The sequence below is a fragment of the Belonocnema kinseyi genome, chromosome 4 (genome assembly GCF_010883055.1).
Source record: "Belonocnema kinseyi isolate 2016_QV_RU_SX_M_011 chromosome 4, B_treatae_v1, whole genome shotgun sequence".
NCBI classification, from domain to species: domain Eukaryota; kingdom Metazoa; phylum Arthropoda; class Insecta; order Hymenoptera; family Cynipidae; genus Belonocnema; species Belonocnema kinseyi.
Window position 1 is genome coordinate 49,558,170 of NC_046660.1, and position 26,243 is coordinate 49,584,412.

Sequence of the window (26,243 nt, forward strand, 5' to 3'; positions counted from 1 at the left end):
TTTTAGAAGTTAGGAGTATAAACATAGCTTTTTAGTTTGTTTAAGAAATAAAGCTAGTCCCTGTTTAAAGAAAAAGCTAAAAGAAAATAAATTGCTTTGGTTCAGTAAAATTTATTTGATTTGAGAAGTCTTTCGAAATTTCTTTGAATCAATTTATGAACCACACTTTTTTACATAATTAAGATATTTTGTTGTGTTTATAAAATATAAATTTTTGTGGAGTGTAGGAAACTTTTCGGTTGGATCAACAAACTGGCCCTAAAAAATAATTTGGTTAGCTCAAACAGTTTTGTTTGCTTTCATAGCAAGAAATATATTTGCTTGGCGCAATTAAACCTTGGCAGGATCAACCAAACATTTTTAGAAGTGATAAGGATAACATACTTTTACTGAAAATACGAAATTTTGAATGTTGAAAAATAGAGAAAACTTTCTTCCTGAAATAGAAAATTTCCGGAGTTTTTAATTATCGAAAAAAATAAAACTACAAAAAATTTGTGTTAATGAAATTAAAATAGGGTATAGAAACCAGTTATGAAGGAAATAGCTTAAATCGGCCATAACCAAAAATTGTGAATTTAATAATTCAGAATAATAATTTAGAGAATAATGATAATCTGAAAAATCTTATAACTTGTTAATTTAAAAATACAAATTTTCAACAAAAAACTCTAATACAATATAACAATAAAGTATCCAAAATAATGAATAGTTTTCGAAAAAATTTTGTCTTTTAAATTGATATTAATACTAAAGATCAAAAGCACTAGCTTACCCTAAAATTGTATATAAATTTAAATCTTTTGTTGAAATCTAATGGCTTTTTACTAAAAGTACCGCTTTTTAATCTAAAACGGCAACATAACCTTAAATTGCTAGAAAGTTCTAAATCTTTTTTTAAGTATAATCATTTATTAATGATAATGTCAAATTGCTGAAGAAATACATTTAAAAAATCTAAAATTGTTGAAGCCTGGAAATTTTATTATTTTAATTAAAATCATTTTATTTGAATCTATGATTATTGTTTCAAAATGCTAATTTCCGATGAAACACATAAACATAATCTAAATTTGTTGGAAATGGTGAATATTCTTTATAATCTAACAATTTTGTAATAAAATACTATTAATTTTCTACAAGAAAAATGAGCAGCAAGTAACATAAATTGTGCAAAACTTGAAATCTCCTAAATTAGTAAATTCTAGAATTTATTAAATTACAGAAATCTCAACTTCTCAATTTAAAAAAAATTACATATGTTCAATATGTTCAAATATTATTCTAACATATATGTTAGAATAATATTTGATTGCGATTTTCGTCTGATTCCACTAGACTTTTGGAATTTTCTTGGGAATTTGGAATTACGGCAATTTGAAATTTTGAGAATCTACTAATTTCGAAAATATGAAATGTCCGGCTTAGAAATGTGGGTTATTTTACATTTTTGAATTTACCTAGTTTTTTAACGTCCACTTTTGGAATATTTCAAATTCGTTAATAATCAACTCCGGTAATTTAAAAAATTCATTTTTTATAAAATTTCTAGTTTACTAATCATATTTTTGGTATTTTTTGACTTTCAGGGTTTTCACATTTTCAGCAAGATAGATGTCACCTTCCCTGGTAGTTATTTTTCTTTGGGACGCATTTTTCGATTTGTAGAGCCCTTGTAGTTCCAGTCCTTGTAGTTCAAGTTTGATGTCTATCCATCCATGGGACTTGTTTTCAAGAAGGGGAAATGAGGGAAAGGGAAGTGATGGAAAATGAGGGGAGGGTCGTAGCGAAGGCTTAGGGCAAATAGGAGTAGAAGTGAGAGGAAGCGATAAGAAGCGAAATAGGGGAAATGTTGTTAGGAAAGTATGAGAAACTATGAAAGGAAAAATAAAAAAAATAAGGGTGGAGAAGCGAGAGGAAGAAAATTAGGGAGAACATGGGAAAATAAGATGAGAAGGTGTTGCCAAAGAGAAGAAAAATGAGTGTAAGGTAAGTAGAAGAAATGAGTGGAGGGTAAATAGGGGCAATGAGAGGTGAGGAAATAAGTAAGTGAGGGAAATTATGGAAATGAAAGTAGGTGAAGTAAGTAGCTTAAAAGTAGGGGGAAATAGGTGCAAGAGAAAGCGATGAGAGGGGTGTAAGGAAAATGGGGGGTAGGAAGCAAAGGATGTTGAGGGAGGGAAAGTAGGGAAAACGAGGGTGAAAAAAAGGAAGAGAAAGTTTTTGTAATAAGCGTAATAAGGGTGGGATAATAAAGAGATGGTGATTCTAGGGAGTAAGGAAAAAAAAGGAGGAATAGTTAGGGACAATGAGCGGAACGATCGTATGGAAAGTGAACAAAGGAAAGACTGGAGAAGAGAAGTAGAGGAAGCAAGGGCAGATAAATGTGGCTAAATTGTAAAGTGTAAGTGAGGGCTAATTAAGGGAGAGGAAGTAAGTAAAATAGGGGAAATGCGGGGAGGGTGTAGAAAAATATAGGGAAGTAAGGAGAAAGGCAGTATGGTGATAAAGGAAAATAAACAGAGCTAAAGTAGAGTAAAATGAGAGAAGTAAGAGAAAATAAGGGGATGAGAAGAAGGTGAATTTAAAATAAATAAGGAGAGGGAGAGTAGGCAAAATAAGCGGAAACACGAAGCTGGAAAGTAGTCGAAGTTAGGTGAGGGGATGTAGGAAAAATGAAGAGAGAGAGAGTGAGGAGAGGATGGACTTATGAAACCATTTTTTTAGGTGAAAAATGTACAGAAAACGTACTAGTTTTCTAAAATATATTTTCTATAAATTATTAGTTCCACTTTAGATTTATTTGATTTAAATTTAAATTTTATATTTAATTTCCCTGAAATGAAAATATATTATAAAGCATGAAACCTTGCAGAAACTGCTTGTTCATGCGGATTTAAGCGAGAGTTATTTTTCATTCAAGATTTAGCTTGATGGTGGTTTTTAGATTCACCTATACATCGAGGTACTTTTGTTTGGAAGTTTTGAACGATCCTGGAAGTTATATAATGGTCTTTATATCAAACTGATATTTGCTTGGTAATGCGGCTTTCATTGAGTCATAACCTAGCCGGGAATATATGGTCGATCTCCATCAGAAATTTCGCTGATCGCCACTCTCAACGGTTTCATTCAAGGCAAAATAAGCCCCTGCAGCAGAGGGAAGATTACTTTCATAGCTGATTCTCCCGACGTGCTTTGTAACTCACTGCCGTGAGATGTCTTACACTAGACTAGTTTAGAACTGGCAAGATATTGCATTGAGAATAAAAATTTCAATGCAAAAGTCTTAACATTTTTTTGTTGTAAAATTACCTAATAGTTTTTCAAAAAACATTTATCATTTAGTTTTATTTATTTCCGAATGAAGGATTTTCTTTGCATGAAAAAACAAACAAAAATCTTAAATGTTTAAAGATACCGAAAATGCAATCATTAACGAAATAGAACATTTCAGAAAAATTGTTTAATTAACGAAGATCAAACAAACTATCGAAAATATTTATTATCGTGATTGAAATATTCCGAAATTGAAAAATAATGAAACTAGAAAATTTCAGAATTTTTAGAGCACATATATTATTCAACTTCTGAAGTTGAAAAAATACCGATATTATAAAAGAAAAAATATCAAATGCCGAAATTTCATACATCCGAAATTAGAAGATTTTTTTCTGGATAATTTGAAATTTCGAAAGTTTAAAATTTGGGTTTTAAAATTTCGGTAATTATACAAATTGTTGAATTTATTAATCTTGTTAGTTTGAAATTCGTGAATTTGCTAGTCTCATTAATTCTCACTTTCGGTAGATTTTCATTTGGTTTATATAAACTTTTTTAGTAGTTTTTTTTTCTCTTCACTAATTGGAAATTTCGGAAAATTTTATTTATTGAACATAATACGTTTTTATAATTATATTTTCGCTATTTTTCCACATATGAAATTTAGCTTTATCGAGAAAATTATATTTTCCCGAACCTATACTCAAAGAAAAAAATGGTTTTGAACCAAAAAACTGCTTTCTTGAATATACATGGAAATTTGGTTGGATTTAACCAGTTTTTATGGATTTATAAAAAAATTGATTTTTCCGAACCAGTAAAAATACCAAATAAAATTTTTTGGTCAAACAAACTATTTTGTTTTTTATATAATCAATATCTCTATGGCTAATTTAACATATGATTGATTCATCCAAATAATTTTTAAATTCTACTTTTATCGTTATTTTTTCCTATGAAAGTTCCATTTGATTAAATTTTATTAAATTTTTTAAAAGGATTTATAGGACTTATTTCTAAATACTCCTGCTGATACGGCACCCTTTTTGAAATTGTTTGGAAAAAATTAATTCCTATCAGGTTCTTTTTTTTAATGAAAAAAAAGTCCTAAATTTTATGTGATCCATGAAAAAATATGCGACGGCTAAAAAATCCCAAAAAATAAAATTCCCGGACTGAAAGTTTCCTGAATGATAAAATTCCCGAACAATAAAATTCCTGAGTTAGTGAATGCTCAAATAATAACATTCCTCAATTATAAAGTTCCCCTCTAATAAAATTTCCAAATAATAAAATTTTCGGACAATGAAATCCACAATAATCAAATATTCTATAGAAAGAAGTGTTTAAATTTTACCAAATCATTGCCTGAATTTGAAATAACAATAACTGTATGGATTTTTATCTAGAAAAATATATTTTTTTAGTAGTTGTTATATTAAACTTAAACAATAATTTCGGAAACTTTAAAAATTGAAAATAATGTTTTTTCGATAAAAGTGTTTGATTATTATATTTTTAGTTAATAAATTATGTTTATAAAAAACGTTTAATTGTATAAATTTTGGAATTTTACAATTCGAAAATTTTCTAGTTCAGATATTTTATAATTTGACAATTTTCATATTTCAATTTTATTATTCGGGAATTTTTAAATTCTATAATATTGTAAACGGTTGGGAATCTTATTATTCGATAATATTATAAACAGCAGGGAAGTTTATTAATTGGTCTTTTTCTTATTCGGTAATATTACAAAAAGTCGAGAATTTTACTGTTCGGGAATTTTAAAACTCATGAATTTTATTATTCGGACATTTTTATTTTTGGGGAATTTTGTTTTTCGGTATTTTTCCAATTCGGGAATCATAAGGCGTCGGATTTCATCATTTTTTAACTCGAATAAAAGCCACAGGATTTCTTATAAAATATAAAGATAATATTTTTAATAGCTAATAAATTAAAAATATTTATTCAGGTTATGTAAATATACAAAAAATACAAATTTTTATATTTCAAAGATTCCTATAGCAATTGAAAATATATTTTTAGTTATAATTAGCCTGCAAAGTATGTAAGCTGGTTGATTATTGTCGACCATGCTTATATTATTTAAATCTCATATTATTTTTATGTATGATATACACAATTTTCCTTAATAAAATTTATATTTAAAATCTAATTTTATATTTTTTCTTACATCCTTTGCTTTAAAATATAAAAATATTTATTTTTTGTGGGTTTCAAAAATTTATTTTTGCCACCCAGTGTGAACAATATTTTAAATTGATTCACTACGAAAAATATTATTTTTAGAATGCATAAATTGTATTATAAAATAATATATTGCATTTTTCTGATATATCAAATTCCGAACTTATTCTTTAATTAAAACCGAGTACTTTTTAGGCATGATAGAATTGTTTAGCTTCAAATTTATGTTTGTGAAAAATCGAGAACTAAGAAAATTTATTTGCAGACCTGAAACAGTTTAGTGTAACTTTAAATAATTGAAAAAAAAAATTTTTTAAGTTTACGAACTTGTTATTCAACCAAAAACAAATGATTTTTAGGCATGACAGAATTTCTTAGCCAGAAATGTAAATTTTTCAGAAATCGAAAACTAAGAAAATTCATCGGCACACCTAAAACGGCCTGGAGAAACTTTTAGACAATAAAAAAAATAAATAAAAAATGTTTATTCATAGCATTCCTGAAATTGATTGACTTTAGAATTCTAAGTTGGCACGTTTTGTGCTAAATAACTATAATTTAGAATATTCTTCACTTTTTGCAATAATGATCTTCAATAATAATTTTCAATTGTTTTTAAAAATAATAAAAATATGTAACTAATTAATTTCACTTGGTAATTTGCACAAATTATAGCATATTATTATACAAGAATGTGAAAAAGTAACATCAAATGATTATTTTCCATAAAAATGAGTTCAAAAATTTTAATTGCATTATGTACAATAATCCTCATATAAAAGAAGATAATACTTTATGCATACAAGTTTAATAAATGCCTTTTTTGAATCTAAATAAAATGAGAAAAACCATTAGTAAATAAAAATTTTAAAAGGGGAGCTCTAAACCATATAAAATTTTTAGTTTTTTTCAGTTTGTAGATTAAAAAGTTACAACTAACGCTGTCATGTTTATTCACTCACTAAAAAGTTTTGTGAAATCATTAGTGTCACTAATTTACAATAATTTTCGTGTTTATCGGCAAATGTCAGGAATTTGTTATAGTTGTTCGCAATTTCGGAAATTTAAGACTCCTAGCTATTCTTTTCGCAATTTTCTTATCGGGATATAATTAGTTTCTACTTAAAAATATCACCTGTTAATAGACGATTCGAAAGTGGTGGAAAATTAGATTTTGCACTCGAAGAAAGTCGACTTGTCACGTGTGATAAACTACTCGACTTATCGCCCAACCATTACGGATAAGAACCGTTTCGGAAAAATCTTCTTTTTCTACTTAAACGCGATCACGTTCGACGAGGCACAGAAAAGGAAATATTTTCAGCTTTCACTCTTTTCGAAACGTCTTCGGGGAAGTAAAATAGACGCAGATTCTTCTTTTTTAGTTGGCCCGAATCCCTGACAGACGATTCATTTCAAGAGAAGATGTATGTGGCGAACATCGTTCTTGTGGTTCTGCCAGATACTATTATGTTCGAAAATGTACATTCTTCCCAAGCTCTGAGACCATTTTTTGCTTGATTTAAACAAAAAAGTTTGTTTCAATTGTTTTCCTTTCAAAAACCTTCTTTCATTTAAACAAAACTTACAAACAAATTGAAATTCTAAGGGGATCTGTATTATAATCAGCGGTGGTTATTATCCATCAGCGTAGATGTCATTCCTCAATCCGTGGAAAATAGAAATAAATACTATCGATCAAGTTAACTTTTTTAATATCAGAAAATACTTAACGACATTACTGACTAGATGGTTAATATTTTTTTAAAAATTTTATATTAAATTTTTTTGTGAAACAAGATCTAATCTTCCAGTGGAACGAAGTGAGTAGATCTTTTTTCAGAAAAAATTAATTTAAGTTCTGTCGATTTGAATAAATTTTATTTAATTTACTTAAAGTCGAATAGGTTTTTGTTCAATTCAAATAAATTTTATTTAATTAAATGAAAAATTGGTTTAAATTTAACAAAGTGCATTCAATAAATTTTGTTTCATCGAAAAAAAAACATTTTTTTCAATAAGAGGCCAACCAGAAACTACGTTAACATTTTAAACAAATTTTCCCCCCCCCCCCCCCTAAGTTTTTCAACAAAATTTTATTTTTGACCAAGTTGTTGCATTTAAAAATAAACAGTTGAACTGTTAGGCAAAAGTAATGAATTTTAGATAAAACAGTTTAACTTTAAACCAAATTATAAAATTTTTCGTGCCAAAAAGATGAATTTTTCCAATGAATATAAAACCTTAAAACATCAATTTTACATCTAAAAGGATAAGATTTTAAATAAATAATTTCAGTTTTGATAAAAACTATGATTTTGACAGAATAGTGAAAATTAAAAAAAAATTATTTTTATTATTGATGCTGAATTTTCCACACAAAAAAACAGTTGTATTTTTGAGCAGAAAGTGTTACTTTAATAATGTAGTTATATTTTTAACAAATTGATAAAATTTCCAACAAATTTGTGGATTTTTACACCAAATAAATGAATTTTAAACTTTTCTCATGATTTTTCCACCAAGAAAAATAGAAGAAAGAAAGAGAAAAGGAAGAAGAATGAAAAAAATAGAAGAATTTTAAAGAAATGAAATTAATTTTCAGCGAAGTAATTAAATTTTTAACTGAAAAAGAGGAAATTTCAACTAAAAATGGAACTCTTAAATTCACGTTTAAAAAATAAAAAATACTTTTTAAACAGTTTAATAAAAAAAAAAAAACAAAAAACGAATTTTCAATCAAATACATGAATTTTCTATTCATTAGTCGAGTTTTTGACTTAGTGAGTGTGGAATTTCACTCAAAAAAGGAATAGCTAAATTTTTAGATAAGAGAATGACTTCTTTAAAAAATTACCCTACCACTCACTTTGCCTAGTTCTGTTTCCCTCACTTTTCCTACTCCCCCTTCCCCTACTTCTGCATCACTTCACCTACCACCCGTATCTCCCCACTCCTAATTTACTCTACTCACAATCACCTCATATCCATTACTTTCCCTATTTCTAGTCCCCTTATTTCCAGTTCCTCTTACCCCCCCCCCCCCCCTCATTTAGCTTCCCTTCCCCTGAATTCCACTATTTTTTCTTTTCTGATTTACCCTACTCTCACGCCCCTCATTTCCGCTCCTGGAAAGTAAGTACAACGAACAGATCGACACCCGAATGAAACAATAAGGGTTTGAAATTTTAACGAAATTGTTGATTTTGTACCAAAATGGTTGAAATTTTAACTCAAAATATTTATTTTTAAGCAAAAGTTTCATTTTCAACAAAATAATTTAATTTTCTACAATACGGTTAAACTTTCAAGCTCAAAAGACGAATATTTCATTAAGTAGTTTAACTTTGGGCCATGTAGTTGATTTAGCAACCAAGAAAGATTTCAGTTTTAAATAAAAAATCGTTTAATTTAACGAAAGGCGAATTTTTAAGATAAATGTTCAATTTTCCACCAAAACAGGTTAATTTTCGACTAGATAGATGAATTTTTAACAAAAAAAAATGAAGTTTCAACTAAGAAAATTAGTTTTCTAAAAAGACCAATTTTTAACAAAATACATGTATTTTTAATCCGAAGGTCGAATTTTCAAATAAATAAAAGCTTCGAACCAAGCATAAAATATTTGAGTTTACAATTAGAAAAATGAATGTTTAATCAATTAAGAGAACATTTAAACAAAATAGTTAAATTTTCAACGAATGAGTTGTATTTTCAAATAAAATGATAAATATTCAGCAAGTTGCATTTTATACTAAACAGATGAAATTTTACCAAAATAGATGCTTTTTCTGGGAAAAAAAGAAGTTTCTAAGAAAATACATAGATTCTCAATCCAATGATTGAATTTTCAATTTTTATTATTTTACCAAACATGCAATAGTTAAGTTTATAGTTACGAAATTCGATTTTCAATCGATTTAGAGCATATTTTAAAACCAGTTAAATTTTGAAACAAATATATGACGTTTTGACTAAACTTATGAATTGGAAAAAAAATTTCAATAAAGAAGTTCAATAATCATCCAAATAGGTGAATTTTCCAACACAATGAATTTTAAACCAATTTCTTGAATTTTGACCAAAAAAGAAAATTTTAAACCTAGTAGTTGAACTTGCAACCAAAGAAAATAAATTTTTAATCAATAAGGGAATATTAAAATTTTCATTTAAAAAACGATTTAAAAAAAAACGAACATTCAACAAAATATTAAAATTTTGAAAAGGAAGTATACATTTTTAACCAAAATTATTAATTTTACAAAAAAAATGCTTTCACTAACCCCCACCCCTTCAACTTCGTTTCAAATCGTCTTTTTGTGCATAAACCAATCCCCCCCCCCCCCTAAAATTGTTAACGTAGTTTATGGACGGCCTTTAAGGCTCGATACAAAATAATTGGCTCGTATAATAATGACATCCGGGGATGCATAAAAAGAATCCACTGCTGCAGCAAAATTTCGTTTAACGATCCTCATCACTGAAAAATCACAAGTTCCTTTACAGCGGATTAATCAGTGTGTTGAAAATATTTCACTGGAAGATTTTTTATTACAGTGGCAGAATTAGGGAGATAATTTTTTCAGTTCATAAAGACCTGATTCTAATCAAGTCAAGAAAATTAGAAGCATTGCAGTAATTATCCACTTTTGCGGACCAAAAACTAATTTGTACACAATTACGTTCATATATGTTGACTGGCAGTTGTAATTTGTGTTGAAAGTTGTAAGTTAGTAAGGACAAATAATTGATGAAGAACAAGAAAAAATTTGCCTCGACTTGGATTTCAACTTGGGAGACCAATACCCAAGAATGGCACGTAATTACGCGTAATTGGTTAACGCGCCACTCATGGATAGTGGTTTTACTGTTTCGAACCCTGGCCGCAGCCAGATTTTTTTATTCTTAAAAAATTATTTTTCTAATGTAATCGTTTTAAATTAGAAATTTATATTAGATAAAACAAGAATTTTTTTTAAGAATCTTGGATTTCAGGACCCTAGAAATTAATTATTGTTTTCAAAAGTGTTTCTTCAGATTTGTGTAGTTCTGACTCCTACATATGGAAAACATTTTCTAGGAACAATAAAAAATGTTTTAGGAAAAGTTGATTTTTCAACAAATAGTTGAGTTCCCCGATTAATTGACATAAACTTTTAACCATGTAGTTAAATCTTCAACAAAAAATATAAATTTTGATCCGAAAAGATTAAGTTTTAAGCAAATAGTTGAATTTGTATGTCAAAAATATAATTTTGCAACTATATAGTTCAATTTCCAACGAAAAAAAGGAAAGTTTTTCAACCGAATAGTTAATTCTTCAACCTAAGAGATGAATCATCAATTAAAATGATAAGTTTTTAAAAGTTTTTATCCAGAAAGACGTATTTTCGACAAAATAGTTGAACTTTCAACCAGCGAATATGAGCTTACGACTCAAATCTTAATTTTGAAACATATAGTTAAATTTTCTACCCTGTAAAATGATTTTAAAATTAACAGAAGTCTTTCAACCATAAAGATGATTTTTTTACTAAAATGAGAAATTTTCAAGTGAAATAATTAAATTTTGATTTAAAAAATTAAAATTGCACCAAAAAAGTGATTTTTTAACTTAATATTAATATTAATTTATAATCTTTTCTCAAATATTTTAATTTTTTACCAAAGAAAGAAAAATATTCACCAAAACAGATAAATTTTTTACCAAAAAATCAAATTTGCAACTAAATAGTTACTTTTCGCCCAAAGAGATGAATTTTGAACAAAAATTATAAATGTTTAGGAAAATATTTTTTTCTAACAAAGCAGTACAATTTTTCAACCAAATACATTAATTTTGTAACTAAAGAGATGATTTTTCAACTTGAATGATGAATCTTTAATAAAATAATTAAAATTTTTGTCAAAAAAATCAATTTTCAATCCAAAAAGATGTTTTTTTTTTTTAAAGTAAAATAATAAACCTTCAAATGAAATAATTAAATTTATATTTATAAACATTAATTTTCTGCAGAATAAGCAAATTCTTTTTTTTTTAGTTGAGAAATATTTTCTTGCTTAAAATCCTGCCATTGATAAAAATTAATTTTCTACCAGAGAAGCAAATTTTCATTCAAATAGAATTAACTATTTTTATATACATAACTGAAAATGTAAATACTCTATGCTATGCCGAAATTACAAGTTCTCGGTTGAAAGTTAAACCCTTTTAAAAAATTCTTTTTTTTCTTTGCTAGAAATTGATAAATATAGAAAAGAATAAAACTATTCGATAGAAACTGTACCTGTTTAATTTAAAAAATATACTATTGTTTTAAGAGACTTTTCTGTTAAAAATTCATATTCGCAGGTGAAATATTCGACTGTTTTGTAGAAAAATCGTCTTTTTGGCTTTCAAATTCTACATTTGTTTTCTTGACTAAAGAATTCATCTTTTTTATTGCAAATTTCATCTATTTTCGTTCAGAATGATGGAATATTGAATATTCATTACTTTTGTAGAAAATTAAATTACATAGGCTGAATTTTTTATTTGGGTTTACAATTAATTTTTTCCCTGAGAATTCAACTATTTAATTTTTTGTTGAATTTAACTATTTCTAAATTTACCCTTTTAGATGAAAATGGAACTATTTGGTTGGAAGCTTAACTCCTTCGTTAAAATTTAATTTCTTTCCGTTAAGAATTCATAGTTTTAGTTCAATGTTAATTTTTAATGGAAAATTAATTTTTTTCTAGTTTAAAATTCAGAAATTTGTTGAAAATGCACGTGTTTTGTTCTCGTGCTTGAATGTTCATTACATTTGTTGAAAAATTTAACTATTTTGTTAAAAATTACATTTTTTTTTGGTTTAGAATTATTTTTTTTCAGTGAAAATTTAACTATTCCATTTTTGATTAAAAGGTGAATTTTAATAGTTAAGAATTAATTTATTTGTTTGAGAATTCAGTTCTTTTGTTGAAAATTTGTTTTGTTTTTCATTGGAAATTATTATTCTCAACTAATAATTTAATTATCCCCCTTTTTAAAAAAAATTAAGCTTTTTGATATTAAACTTGAACTGATCGTTCAAAATTGGTCCTTTTATTTAAAAATGAAACTTTTTGCTTCAAAGTTTACTTTCTTTGTTAAGAAAATTTTTTTCGTTGGTGATTCATAATTTTATTTCGAAATCAAACTATTTGGTTGAAAATGCATCATTTTTAGTTTTAAATTTAACTATCAGTTGAAAATTCATGTATTTGGTTGGTAATTTTTTTTTGCAAATTCATTTTTGAAATTGATTTCTTTAATTAATAATTTCAGTTTGAGTTTTATTAAATTTATCAAATATTTAAGTTTTTCTTGGTTACAAATTTATATTTTAAAATTGCAAACATTTTTTTAAATAAAAATTTGTGTTTTTTATAGAATTAGAACCTTTTAGATTTAAAACGAAAATATTTTTAGTAGACATCAACTATCACAGTTTTCATATACAATTCATATCTTTTTTTGGTTAAAAATTAAACTATTTATTTCAAAATTTATCCTTTTGGTTGAAAATAAAACTAATTCGTTGAAGGTTTACCTTCCTACTTAAAAATTCACTTAATTTTTTTTTTATTTTACAATTCAAATATGTGTTTCAAAATGTATCCTTTTGATTTAAATTTCAAAAATTTGTTAAAAACTCACGTATTTTGTACGAAATTTTCTTTTTTACATTCTCATCAGAGAAGGTATTAGATTTGTGTACAATTTGCCCCCCCCCCCCCAGTTTTTGTCAAATGTCCACGATTTGAGACCCTCTAAATCCGAAAAACAAGTCTTTACGAATGTGTCTGTCTACCGGACGATAGATATGAAAAAAAGGCAAAAGAAGAAAAGGTTTTTTTTTCTAAATGCCTTACAAGGTTATTATAACTAATTTTTGAATTTTCTTGAAAAATCAAAAATTCTAATTTTGAAAGCATAGAAAATAATGGAAAATCCAAAAATGACATTTTTTCATGCAATAATTTTACAGTTTTTCAAAGATTCTCAAATACATAATTGCATTTTAAAAAAAATCTATATATAATTTAGAAGTTAAAAAAACGGAAAAGCTGCTCAGTAGACCATATGTGTAAAGTTTAAATCATAAAAATTATTAGAAATGAGCAAATTCACTCGATGTAAAAACGATTAAATTTGCAATAAAATGTTCAACAATAACATTTTTTAAAAGAATTCGCACTGTTTCTCAAACGCGACAATGGAACTACGTCGGTTTTAATACCAATGTAAGTTATGAATTATAATAATATACATTTATGGGAATGATATCAAATTTCAGGGATAAGCTCGAGTGCGAAGCACGAGATACGTGATGAGAATGTGTTCGTTAAAGCCGAAGGAGCTTTAACAAAAGAGAATTCACAATTACCAAATTACTGTTGTCGATTCTAGCGCGACGTAAATAAATTATCGAGCGCGAGAACCAATAGTTACGCGCCCTAGGCGCGCTCAAAATTGCGAGCGAAGCGAGCTGCGCGCGTAGCACGCTGTGAGATTGTGCCCGCTAAGCGGGAAGATTCTTTAAATACATTTCCTGCTGTTCTTAGTAAGCCGTAAATTTTGCAGGTGTGGAATTCGGAACTCGGTGAAGCTAGACTCCGGAAAAAAATGTTCAGAAATAAAGAAATTGATTTTTAGAGGCAGAGAGATGTATAGCCTAATATATGAAAATTTAGTTTTTTCTCCCACCCTTTTTTTATGTTTTTGCTGTTTAAGAATAAGCTACAACTGTCACAAAATTATAACAATAAATTCTAATATAAATATATGAATAATGTTGTGTAAAAATTAATTTGGCTTCGTAAATAGGGATCAATTTGATTTAAAGTTGATAATGAAAATGATATGAAACACTTTGACATGCTGGTATTTACTATAAAAAATGAAATACATTAGGATAAATATTTAACTCAGTTTAAGTGACTTTTACTGGAAGAATAAAATATTAACAGACTGCTTTTAGAGTAGCCTGAAAGCTTCGTTTCGAATCGATCCAGCAATGTTTGATGTCAAAAAATAGAACCGCAGACTGCAGAGAAATGCAGCTTAATCGTAAAATTTCATCAAATTCAGCTTCACTTGTGAGTGAGATTCAGATACATAGCTTATAAATCTGTGACTTACTGCTAGATTGCTTCCAAGTTACAGATGGAATCGGAAATCCTTCAGCTTGACAAGCAATAGAGACGCTGTGACCTACAATTGCGTCTTGGTCGATAGGTTCAGTCTTCCATTGAGGTGGTACTAAAAATAAAAAATTCTTTCTTAAAATTAATTTTATTTTTTTAAAATTTTAATTAACTAGAGGCAACAATCTTGCAAACCTATCAAGCATTCACACTACTGGTCAAATTCTATCTTTCTATTTTGATTTTCAGCTAATTTCCAGTCTTAGGTGGAAGATCACTTCGCCTGGAATATTTTTCATTGCATTGTTAAATTAATAGCACATCCAATTTATCAATAAAATAGCTAAACAACAATCACAAAAAATCGACACGTGTACTTAGGGAAATCAATTCTGAATTAGATAATTTTAAAAAATAATAATAACAAAATTAATCATGCTGAAATACTTCTTCTGAGAAGTTAATACCATTCACATTTATCAAATTCGAATAATTTAATCAAAATTTTTGCAAGATTGAGGAAAAAATTATATTTTCTTACAATTTTATTCATCTAAATAAAATATTAAAAAACAAATAATAGAAAATACATAAAAGCATGCTAGTTTAATGCACTAGAATGAATTGCTACCTGTATTATTTAAAATAAATATATTTTTTATTTGGTAATAAATTTTAATATCATGCAGAATAAAAAGTTTGTTTAGAAATCGCACATACTGAATAGAATTTAATATTTTCAAATACTTTTCTAAAATATCACAAGAAATTGACGATAGAATAAAAAATATGGATTAGAAACTAGTACTGAAAATTGAATAAATTTTTGCTTATGCAAGATTTCAGGTTTGTATAATATTTAAAAGGGAATAATTTTCACATAGAATTCAAATAAATTTATAGTACCATGCAAATGCACTAATTAATAACTTAATTCAAGTTATGCAACTCGCAGAAGTCAAGCGCGACTCATGTCGCTCCGTCGACATCCTCTCATGCATTCATAAAAAAAGAAGTATGAAAATCTCTATTTTTTATTTATTGCACATTTTATTCCCCACGTTTGTAGAGAGAAAAGGAAATATTTTGTTCAAATATAAAATCATGAAAATTAAAAAAAATCACGAGTAATTTGATTATATTTACAAATTTTTTCCTTACTCAAAATTCTCTTTTCTCAATACGCATTTTATTATTATTTGTATTGGGTGCTTTATTACTCAATTTAATTTGAAAATCAAAATGCTGTGAAAATTAGCTTCTCACTATGTGCATCTTTAAAAAAGTACATTGTAGTGTCAGTAGTTTACGGCAGTTTTTTACTTAGAAAAGGATCGGAATATTATATAATACTTTAGTACCAAAATGTGTTTGTTTTTAATTTGCTGTAAAAATATACCCACTTAAATTATTAATAATAATCCTTCAATTCACTTAGTATTTAGCAAAAGTTCTACGTTTCTGCTAGCTTTAGATCAAAAAAATTGGATTTTGAACAACGTGACGCAAAATTTGAAATTAATTTTTCTTTAATTATTTAGTTTCAGGATCCTAATTTAAGGATCCTTGAATTTTGTAATTATGTTTAAAATTTCTTTCTTTATTTCTTTTTGCTCTAAAGTTGAGATTTATTAATTTTTAAAGTTTCCAATTAGAACGCATTTAATTTTTAAAATCTTTAGGATAATTACACTTTAAAAGTCAACAATATAAAAAAAGTATTTAATTTCTAAAGGCGAAAATACAGTATCTTTAAACGAAAAAATATTTTGCATTATAAAATATATCCATCGACTTTAAGTATCAACTTGAAAATTTCTATAATTATAATTTTAAATTACAATTTTTAGATTTTTCCAAATTCTCCAAATTTTTCCATTTCAAATTTTGCAATGTTGTAGTTTTAAATTCAAATATTAGAAATTACAGCTTGGTTTCAATTTCAAAGGAACAAATGTCTGTCTTTTCAACTCCTTTAAAATCATTGAAATCTCAATGAAAAACTTGATAGTGGCAGAATTTTCAGTTTCAGGTAGTTGTCCTTTAAGAAAAAAAGATCTCAACAACAAAGTTTTAAATGGTCTGAAAAATCAAAATAATCATACTGATTTTTTAAACAAAAAATATTCTTTTTAATGAAAGAATGTTAAAAAATTTAAAAAATATCTTCTTTAACAATTTTTATTGCAAATAAGGTTTTTCGTTTTATCACTTCATCTCAATGTTTAAAAAATGGCGTTTTATTATAAAATGGATCTTTTTTTTTGAATAAATGTTGTATACTAGATAAAATTAATATACTATATAAAAATGTTCTCGAAAAAAGAAGAAATTGATTAAAATCGGACAACTTTTGGAATTTGGCATAAAATGACAGTGAGAAAGAATGATTTAAAAAAACTATCGTTAAAATAATTATTTTCTGTAGGTCTTAAACTTTTTTTATGAAAAAAATGTCTTTTTTTGATAAGACATGACTGATAATATCATTTAAATTCTTAACATCATAGAAAACTTTTCTTTCCGTTAATAACATTAAAACTTTTAGATTTTCAGAGGCCAACAATACAAATAAAATTTCTTAAAATTTTACATGATCTAATTTTCAAAATTATAATCTGAAAATATTACATTTATAACGTCCTGTGAACTATCCTATTTTAAACATTTTAATCTAAAATCATGGAGTTTCAATACTCTTTGATTAAAAAGAAAAATGGTTAAATTTTGAAGGATTTGAATTCTAAATGAAAGAATTTTAATTCCTTTCTTATCAAAATTTCTGATTTTCACCATTTGATTCAATTTTTCTCAGTGTTTCTAACTGCAATGTTTACAATTTAAAATAATTTATATTTTTAATTATTCAATTTAGAATGATTTGATTTCGAAATTATACAAATTAAAATTTGCGACCACTGATATCGTTTCTATTGATTTTATGTATCTGGGATGTCATAAAACTATGTTGTTGTGAAAAAATAAATCTTCACTTTATGTGTTTAAAAAAGATCAATTTTTAATTTTAAAAAGTCGAAAAAAAATCGTTTTTCTCAAAAAAGAAACAAGGTATAAGAAAAAGACGAGAGACGAAAACTGTTCCTTGGAAAACTGTCTACAACAACATCACCACCGTACTTTTTAAGCTTTTCTAGTTTTTTTTTGAAAAACTCCCTTTTTTAGAAGGTAAAAATTTCGTTTTTACTGTTTTATACATGATAAACAATAAGGCAAAAATATTTTTATTCGGATAGTCTGAAGATTTCGTTTTAGGATAAAAATATTATGAGCTCAGGATAAAAAGTTTTCTGTGTAAAAAACATGCGGGTACATTCCTAGCCTTTCTGTTTGAATATAACTCTATCGTGAGCAAGAAACAATAAAAAGTGAAATTTATACAACAATAAAGAATTTCGATTTTTTCAAGTAAGGAATAATTTTTCTAATATTTCGGCGTTTTCATATCTCGTTTCCTTTTGGAAAAAATAGGTATTTCGATTTTTTAGCATTAAAATTTTTTTTGTATGTCTGCTTCTATTTTTTAGTTGTTCTTTCCTGAGAATTATATTTTTAGTTACAAACTTTATTATTTGTTAAAAAATTCACAAAATAAAAATGTAATCAATAAATTTATAGGCTATTATAAATATATTTTTTAACCTTTTTTTAAAGTTTTAAACAGTTCAAAATACAAAAAAAATTATTTCTGAACGTTTTAATTTTTAAATCTGTTATGTTAACAAAAGTCCCCATTAAAAATGTCCTGTATGTTTTAAATACTTTAAATTAAAAAGAATTTAGTCTTGGTCTTTCCAATGTAAAATTCCACAATATTATGACCTTAAGGATTTAGTGTAGCAAGATCTGAAAGAATTAATAATATAAGAAAGAAAATTACTGTCGCATTAAACGCCACTTTTTCTACTCAAATCATACTTGAAGTCTGGATAAAAATGTCTCTCTCTACTCAAGGAAGTCAAATTCTAAAAAAGTTTGCTAAAAATGTAATTCATAAGTAATTACCAAAATATATATTTATTAAATATACATTTTAAAAATTTCTAGACAATATATATTAGACTATGATTTATACACCGTTATTAATAATTTTTTTTTTAAATTGGTCAGTTCGAAACAGTTGGAAGTAAAAACAATTTATTTCTAAACTTTTAAGCTTAAACATGTGTGACATTGTAATTTATAAAATCTTGTGGATTGTGTCTGACAAAAAATTCTGTTATTCTCTACAAGGTAAAAAATTTTCAAAAGTTTGATAAAATTTGAGTACTATATTTTGTCAACTATATTGTAGAGAAAAACATAATTAAATATTTGTTTAGATGTAAACAGTTTGAATGAGAAACGCTTGGTTCTATACGTTCCAATTGAAAATTTTATAAAATTAAGGGGTCCGCCTAAGATTGTCTGAATCTACTTTGTGTGAGGCTATTTTCAAAAGTAAGTTCAAAATGTAGTTAATAAATTGATAGGCTTTTCTGAATATACGTTTTAAGCATTTTTTCAGTTCTAGGTAGTTAGAAAAGACGGTTTTATTTCTGAACTTCTGATTTGAAAATCGATAATATTATGAGCAACCAAATTTAATGTAGCAATATCCAAGTAGAAAAATAAAAAAACAAAATTCCACTGTACCACTAAATACTTTCTTCGTTTTTGAAAAAACTGTATATGTAAAATTTTCCAGTTAAACATGGATTATTTTGTTCTAAACGAAACCGGCGAAGATTCTGTTTATTTATAAGAAAAAGATGTGGAACATCCCAGATACAAAATTAAGAAAATATCATTTCGGCGAAACCGTGGTCATTAACAAGAATTTTAATGCTCTTAGCTCGGAATAATTAAATGTTGTTTAACCACTTTTCAAACTAAGGATTCACAAAGTGTTTAATTAATATATCTTCGAATTATTTATATTTTAATGTTAGAAAATGAAAATATAGAGATGAGAACACGCGAGATTTGAAAAAGCTTTCTTTTCTTCCGAAGCAATTATAATTTTCTTGAATAAAGTGTGCTTTTATCATTTCTTTTCTTCAAGTTTCTTGAGCTTACAATGATTTTAAAAATTGCCTTGCAGGATTCCAGGTTCCATAATATTTTTACGACAATAACGAAAACGAAATCTGAACGAAAGTCTGGAACCGAAAGCTGAGATGTTCGTTGAAAATACGTGTTCTGGGAAAAGACAGATTTCTGCCTCTGTCGTTGAGTGCGGAAGTGGATAAATCCGGACAAGGCGGATTTACTTAGCACGCTAGTACCAACCTTACACACGTTATTTTCTACGACTCGTCACTGAACGACTTTCAAGAAACTCGAGATAAAATCTAGAAAGAAAACCTCTTTGAGGTACAAATATATTGGCACAATCAAACAATGTTTACTCTCCAGAAAAAAATCTTCAACAAAAACTTGAACCACAAATTGCCAGAAATTACTCTAAACTGTGAAGAAATTGTGCAAAAAAATGACGCGCGAAATATTTTTGGGATTGAATATACGTTTCTAGAAATATAGATTTTTATATTGAAAATTTTAATTTAAAATTAATTGACGTTTTGCAGCATAATTAAAAATGAAAAGTTAGGAAAATTTCTTCAATAATGTTATTTTCTGTTTTTTTCATCGTCAAAGTACCACTCCAATTTTATATTAAAACCACAAATCTTCATTTTCTACAGCGACGCTATTTGAAAACGATGTAATGTTCTTGTGAGTAATGTAGTTAGTAATTTGTTAGTAATTTGCCTTGTATTTATGTTTCTTTACTTTTTGGCTGCTTTTTGCTTACAATTATATTTTTAGTTAAAAAATGTATTATTTACTTGCAAATTCACCAGTTTTGTTAAAAATGCAACTTTTTAAATAGGAGTTTGAGTGTTTACTTCAACAATATTTTCCTTTTGGTTAAAAATTAATTCCTTAAACTAAAAATATAACTATTCCATTTTTGTTGAAAATTAAACTGCTTGGATAAAAATTGACACACTTTATTAAAAGATATTTTTTGTCAACGATTCATAATTTCAGTTAAAAATTGATCTACATAGTCCAGATTTTGTTTTGTTTTTATTTCAAAATTAATTTGTTTACAAATTAATTATTCATTCGATAATTCAACTTTAAGGTTTAAAATTTAACTATTGTCTGAAACATTAGTCTTTATTTTGTTTAAAATTAAGTTATTGAACTGAAAATTTAACTTTTCATTTTTCGTTAAAAGGTGAGACTAACATTATTCGTATGAAATTTTCTATTTCTTGTCTAAAAATGCAATGGTTTTGTTGAAAATTAATTTTTCAGTTAAATTTCATATTTTTGGACTGATAATTCAGCTATTTTACAAAAAATTCGTCTTTTGACATGGAAGCTCAACAATTTGTATAACTTTTTTTTATTGTCTAGTTTTTATTATTTTTTTCTTAACTTAAAATTTTAATTTGTATATAAATTCGCAGCTGAGCCTATTTTTAATTTTAGGTTATTGTTCTGTAGTGCAACCTTTAGTTATAAGAAAGCTAATATTATTACTTCAAGAGCTTCAAGGCTTGAGTTACATACCATGTCTAATTACCAATATTAACATGTCACGCTAATTATGTAAATGAGAGCTTATATGTGACCTATTAAGGGACATGGGATATTCATGCTGTCGTTGCATAATTATGACATGGGTTCCATAAACCTCAAGATAATCACTTAATTCCTATTCAGAACTATCATGGATATAAATTGTTACCATTTTAATGAATTTCTTATTTGATTGAAATTTTACTTGATATGGAAAATTATTCGATCTGGTTTTAGAAATAAAACTGACTTTAAAGATTGAGAGTAGCAAAATCTAATAAAAAATACAGATCTAAGAAATAAAATTACCGTCTTACTAAACGCCGCTTCTTCTACTAGAATATTGTCTAAGGGCTGACTAAAACTTGCTGCCTTCACTTAATGAATTCTCTTTTTTTTTATTGGAAATGAGGCAAAATTAAGGCTACTTCTAAACTTTAAATGTGAAAATGAATAATATTATGTGTAAGAAAAGTTAAAGTGGCAATATCCAAGTAAAAACATAATCAACAGAAATAGAATGTTTCATCAAACATGTATGTACTTTACGAAGGTATCACTTTTTCTACTATAATCATGCCTAAGGCCAGACAAAAACTGCCTGTATCCACTTGGTAAATGAATAATTTCAAAAAAAATTTAAATGTACTTAATATGTTCATTAGATATTTTATACCGAAGTAAGGTTTTCCTTCAATATTTAATTTGCTTTGTCTTAATTAATTTAAATTAAACACTTTTTAGGAATTATGAAATTTAAAATTGTAAAATATTAAGGAATTTAACAGTTATTCTTTCTGTATCTAAATACAAATATAAAAAACCAAATTAATGTGCCACTAAACACTACTTCTTGTCCTAAGGTAATGCCTAACGTCTTACTAAAACTGCTTGTATCCACTAGAAGAACAGACGTTTTTAAAAATTTGTAAAAAACGTTCTTCCTCAAATAGAAATTAAAATGGTCTTAGATATCTTAGGTATTTTAAAATTCGAAATTCTGAAATATTAGGAAATTAAAAAAGCCTGAGGGCTGACTAAAACTTGCTACTTGTATTCACTTCACAAAGAGAGATTTAACAAAATTCGTTAAAAAAGTCGTTCTTCATAAGATTGAAATTAAAAAGGTTCTAGATGTTTTAAAATTTAAAATCTCAAAATTTTAAAAAATTTGAGTGTTATTCTTGCTACAGCTGCATAAAAATATAATAAACCAAATTATTGTTCCAACAAAGACAGCTTTTTTACTAGCATAAGGCCTGAAGTCTTACTAAAACTGCTTGTATTCACTTTATGAAGATCCATATTTAAACATTCTTTAAAAATTCTTTCTTCCAAAAATTGAAATTAGAAAGGTTTTCGATATTTTAGATATTTTACAAGTTAAAATTCAAGAATATTAAGAAATGGAATGTGCCTGAAAGCTGATTGAAACTTGCAGCTTGTATTTACTTGGCGAAGAGACATTTTTAAAAATTCGTTAACGAAGCCTTTCTTCAAAAAATTAATACTAAAAAGGTTTTAAATGTTATTTAATATAAAATTTCCAAATGTCAATAAATTTAACTGTTATTCTTACTACACATCAGTACAGATATAAGAAACCAAATTATTGTTTCATCAAACATAGTTTTTTTTTACTAGGAGAAGGCCTGACGTATTACTAAAACTGCTTGTATCCACTTTATTAAAATACATTTTTGAAAATTCGTTAAAAAAGTCTTTGTTCCAAAAATAAAATTAGAAAGGCTTTCAATAGTTAAGATATTTTACAATTTAAAATTCGAAAACATAAGGAAATTTAGGAGATATTTTTGCTATATCTGAATACAAATATAAGAAACCAAATCACTGTTTCACCAAAAACTGCTTTTTCTACTATGATAAGGCCTGACGCTTTACCAAAAGTTCTTGTATCTATTTGACGAAGAGACATTTTAAAACATTCGTTAAAAAAGTTTGTCTTCAAAAAATTTTAAATAAACAGGTTTTAGATATTTTACAATAAAAAATTCAACAATTTTAAGAAATTTAACAGTTATACTTGCTACATCTAGATAGAAATATACAAAACCGAATTACTCTTTTACCAAACTCAGCTTTTTCTACTAGGATAAAACCTGACGTCTCATTAAAACTGTTTGTGTCAGCTTGACGAAGAAACATGTTTAAAAATTCGATAAAAAAATCTTTCTTAAAGAACTTTTTATTAAAAAAGAGTTAAATATTTTGCCATTCAAAATTCCAAGAACGTTAAGAGATTCAACTGTTATTCTCGCTATATTTACATAAATACTAAGTATAAGAAACAAATTTAATGTCGCACAAAAAGTTCCTTCTTCTGCTAGCATAAAGAATTTATTTTAAGGCCTTACAAGCTTTAAAAAAAAGATCTAGAAAGGGCAAGCAGTAAATCAAAATTATCGATTTGATCGTAAGTCAGAGTCGTCAACGAAAGTGCCATAAGATAGTTGTAACTATTTCTAAAATATTGGCACTTTAGTGTTTTATCAGCGAACATAAAACCCAACTTTGAGCTTTGGTGAGACTATTTATATCATTTTAAATGTCAAAAATTAGTTGGGCTTGGTTGAAAAAGTAACTTAGCACTCATAATGGAGTATGTAGTATGACGTCAAAATCATGATGTACGAGAATGTGGCGTGGACGTCCTGGTACAGTCATAAACGTAATCTAAATTTACGGTACTTTGGTGACTTGTTCTCTCAAGCCAGAGTAAACCAATATAAACAGGAAGCTAAAATTAACTTTGCTATATATATATATCGCTCCCAATATTCTGCCGAATGTCACTCAATCCTAATTGTGTGCGTATGCAAAGGCAATTACTTTAGGTTACTCTAAACCACGATAACCCAATATAGATAACGACTTTTACAAAATAATTATTTATATTAATTTCTCTCTAGATCTAATCTTTCAGAAATACAATTTACGTAGTTATGATTTTCTTATGAAGACAAAGGGAATCAACATTTTCTATTTTTACATGTATTTTAATAGAAAATCAATTTCATTGAGATAAGAACTTACCAATCAAAATTCAGAATTTGAAGCTCTTTTTGGGCTTCAATTAAAACCTTTGTACCTGTTTACTTTAAAAAAAATTACATTAATCTAGCATCTCCACATCTTTTAATCATAAAATAATAAAAACTAATGACACCATAATTGTGAGCTTTTTAAAATTAAAGAAATTTAAATAAGATTAAAATAAAATTGAATATCCTATTTAACGTCCAATAATGAAATTAGTCTGCAGCAGTCTTAAAAATAAAACCGAGAATGCAGCGACCAAATTTGAACAACCACCAGAAAATGTTTCTCTTGAAATTTATAAAAAGATTTAAAAAATTTTCTAAAAGAGAAAAGAGAAAATTTTTTTTTTCAGCAAGAATCAAAAAGAAGAAAGAAAAATGAGAACACCATAAACCAAATACTCTTCCTTCGCAACGAAACCGCGATGCTCTTTTTCTGAAATATATTTCTGTATTTTTTCCTAATTTTTTTTTCTCTGATAAAGGTGCTTTATGAAAGTCGAAACGTTGGTGATTATTTTTTACATATATTCTTTCATTGTCATTTGGTAATATAATAATAATAATAATAATAATAATAATAATAATAATAATAAAGTGAAGAGAACTACTGAAGAGAAGGAAGGAGATTTTGTTGGTTGTCTTCTCATTTTAATTTTCTCGTTTTTATTTTTGTCCAGAAAAGAAACTTTTCTCTTTTCTGTTTCAGAATTTTTTTCGTTTTTTGAATTTCAATAGGAAAATCGTATAGTGGTTGTGAAAATGTAGTCGTTGGGTTCCTGCTTTATTTTAATAATTCTACACATGAATGTGAGCTTTTTATGGGCTCTTGTCTTCTGTGAAAACTAATTGCTACATTTTTTTGCTCTTGAATACCAAAAAAGTCAACCATCAACAAAAATCTACATCTCAAAATCATCCCTTGTAACACAAATTCAACATTTCAAGAAATGAAGCTTAAAAATGCCAATTTCCTAACATTTATGTTTAAAGGATGTTAAAAAAATTCCCAAGCATCTTGTATACACCAAATCCTGAATTTGTCATATTTCATTTTTATGAAAATTTTCTTTCAAATTATGGCCAACCAGCTAGAAAATCATTTCAAAAATGTATAATTAGATATATGGACTAAGAGCCATTTTCTGCAAACTTCTTTCGGGTTCCTTTAATTTTCTTATAGTCACTTTATGAACAAAGTAAAATTTTCAACTTTCAAGGTCTAGAATTATATTCTAATTATTTTGTTTTTTAATTAAACTTTTTTAATTTAAACGAATTTTTGCATCGGATTCTAATAGTTATCCCAAATTTCGAATATTCCTAAATTTCATTTCTTTATTTAAAACTATATTTAAATTTATTTATTCAGACTGATTAAAATGGATTAATATTTTTAATTGAATTCATTTCGATGATGCTAAATAACCGAATATGCAATGTCATAATATTCAGAATTGTGCATAACATACTTATTGTATTAAATTTAATGTAATTGGTGGTAAGTTAATCCTTTTTGGCAGAATTAGTGTTTTCAAATATTTAGTAATGGTTACAATTGAATTCCAATTTTATCATTCATTCCGATCCTTTTCAGTTGCGTGCACATCCTGCTCAGTGTATTTACAGTTTATTGAAATATTACGTCCATGTCGTTTCGTCTCATTTAAACTTTACATATAATAGTTGTTTTTATGCATTTTTTATGCAAATAGGCAGTATTTTTTAATTCAGTCAAACCAGAAAAACACAAAATGTATTCCTCTAGAAATGAGAGATACGAGAACAAAATATTAGGTTCGAAATTTGATTTATACAATTCAAATTGACAATTGAAGCAGACAAAGCTATCCCATGAGAAGTTAACTTTTTGAAAAAATGGATTTTTCCTAAAACATAATTCTTTTTGCTTTTTTGCACCTA

The 26,243-nt window shown here is 26.6% G+C and overlaps 1 protein-coding gene across 1 annotated transcript in view; it reads right to left on the reverse strand.

The window, feature by feature from the left end:
* Positions 1-26,243, reverse strand: part of LOC117170884 (Down syndrome cell adhesion molecule-like protein Dscam2) — a 315,200-nt gene that overhangs the window by 105,078 nt on the left and 183,879 nt on the right. Inside the window, exon 9 of the mRNA XM_033357927.1 lies at positions 14,663-14,782. Within this exon, the coding sequence (XP_033213818.1) occupies positions 14,663-14,782 (120 nt within the window). The remainder of the gene's footprint in view (positions 1-14,662; positions 14,783-26,243) is intronic.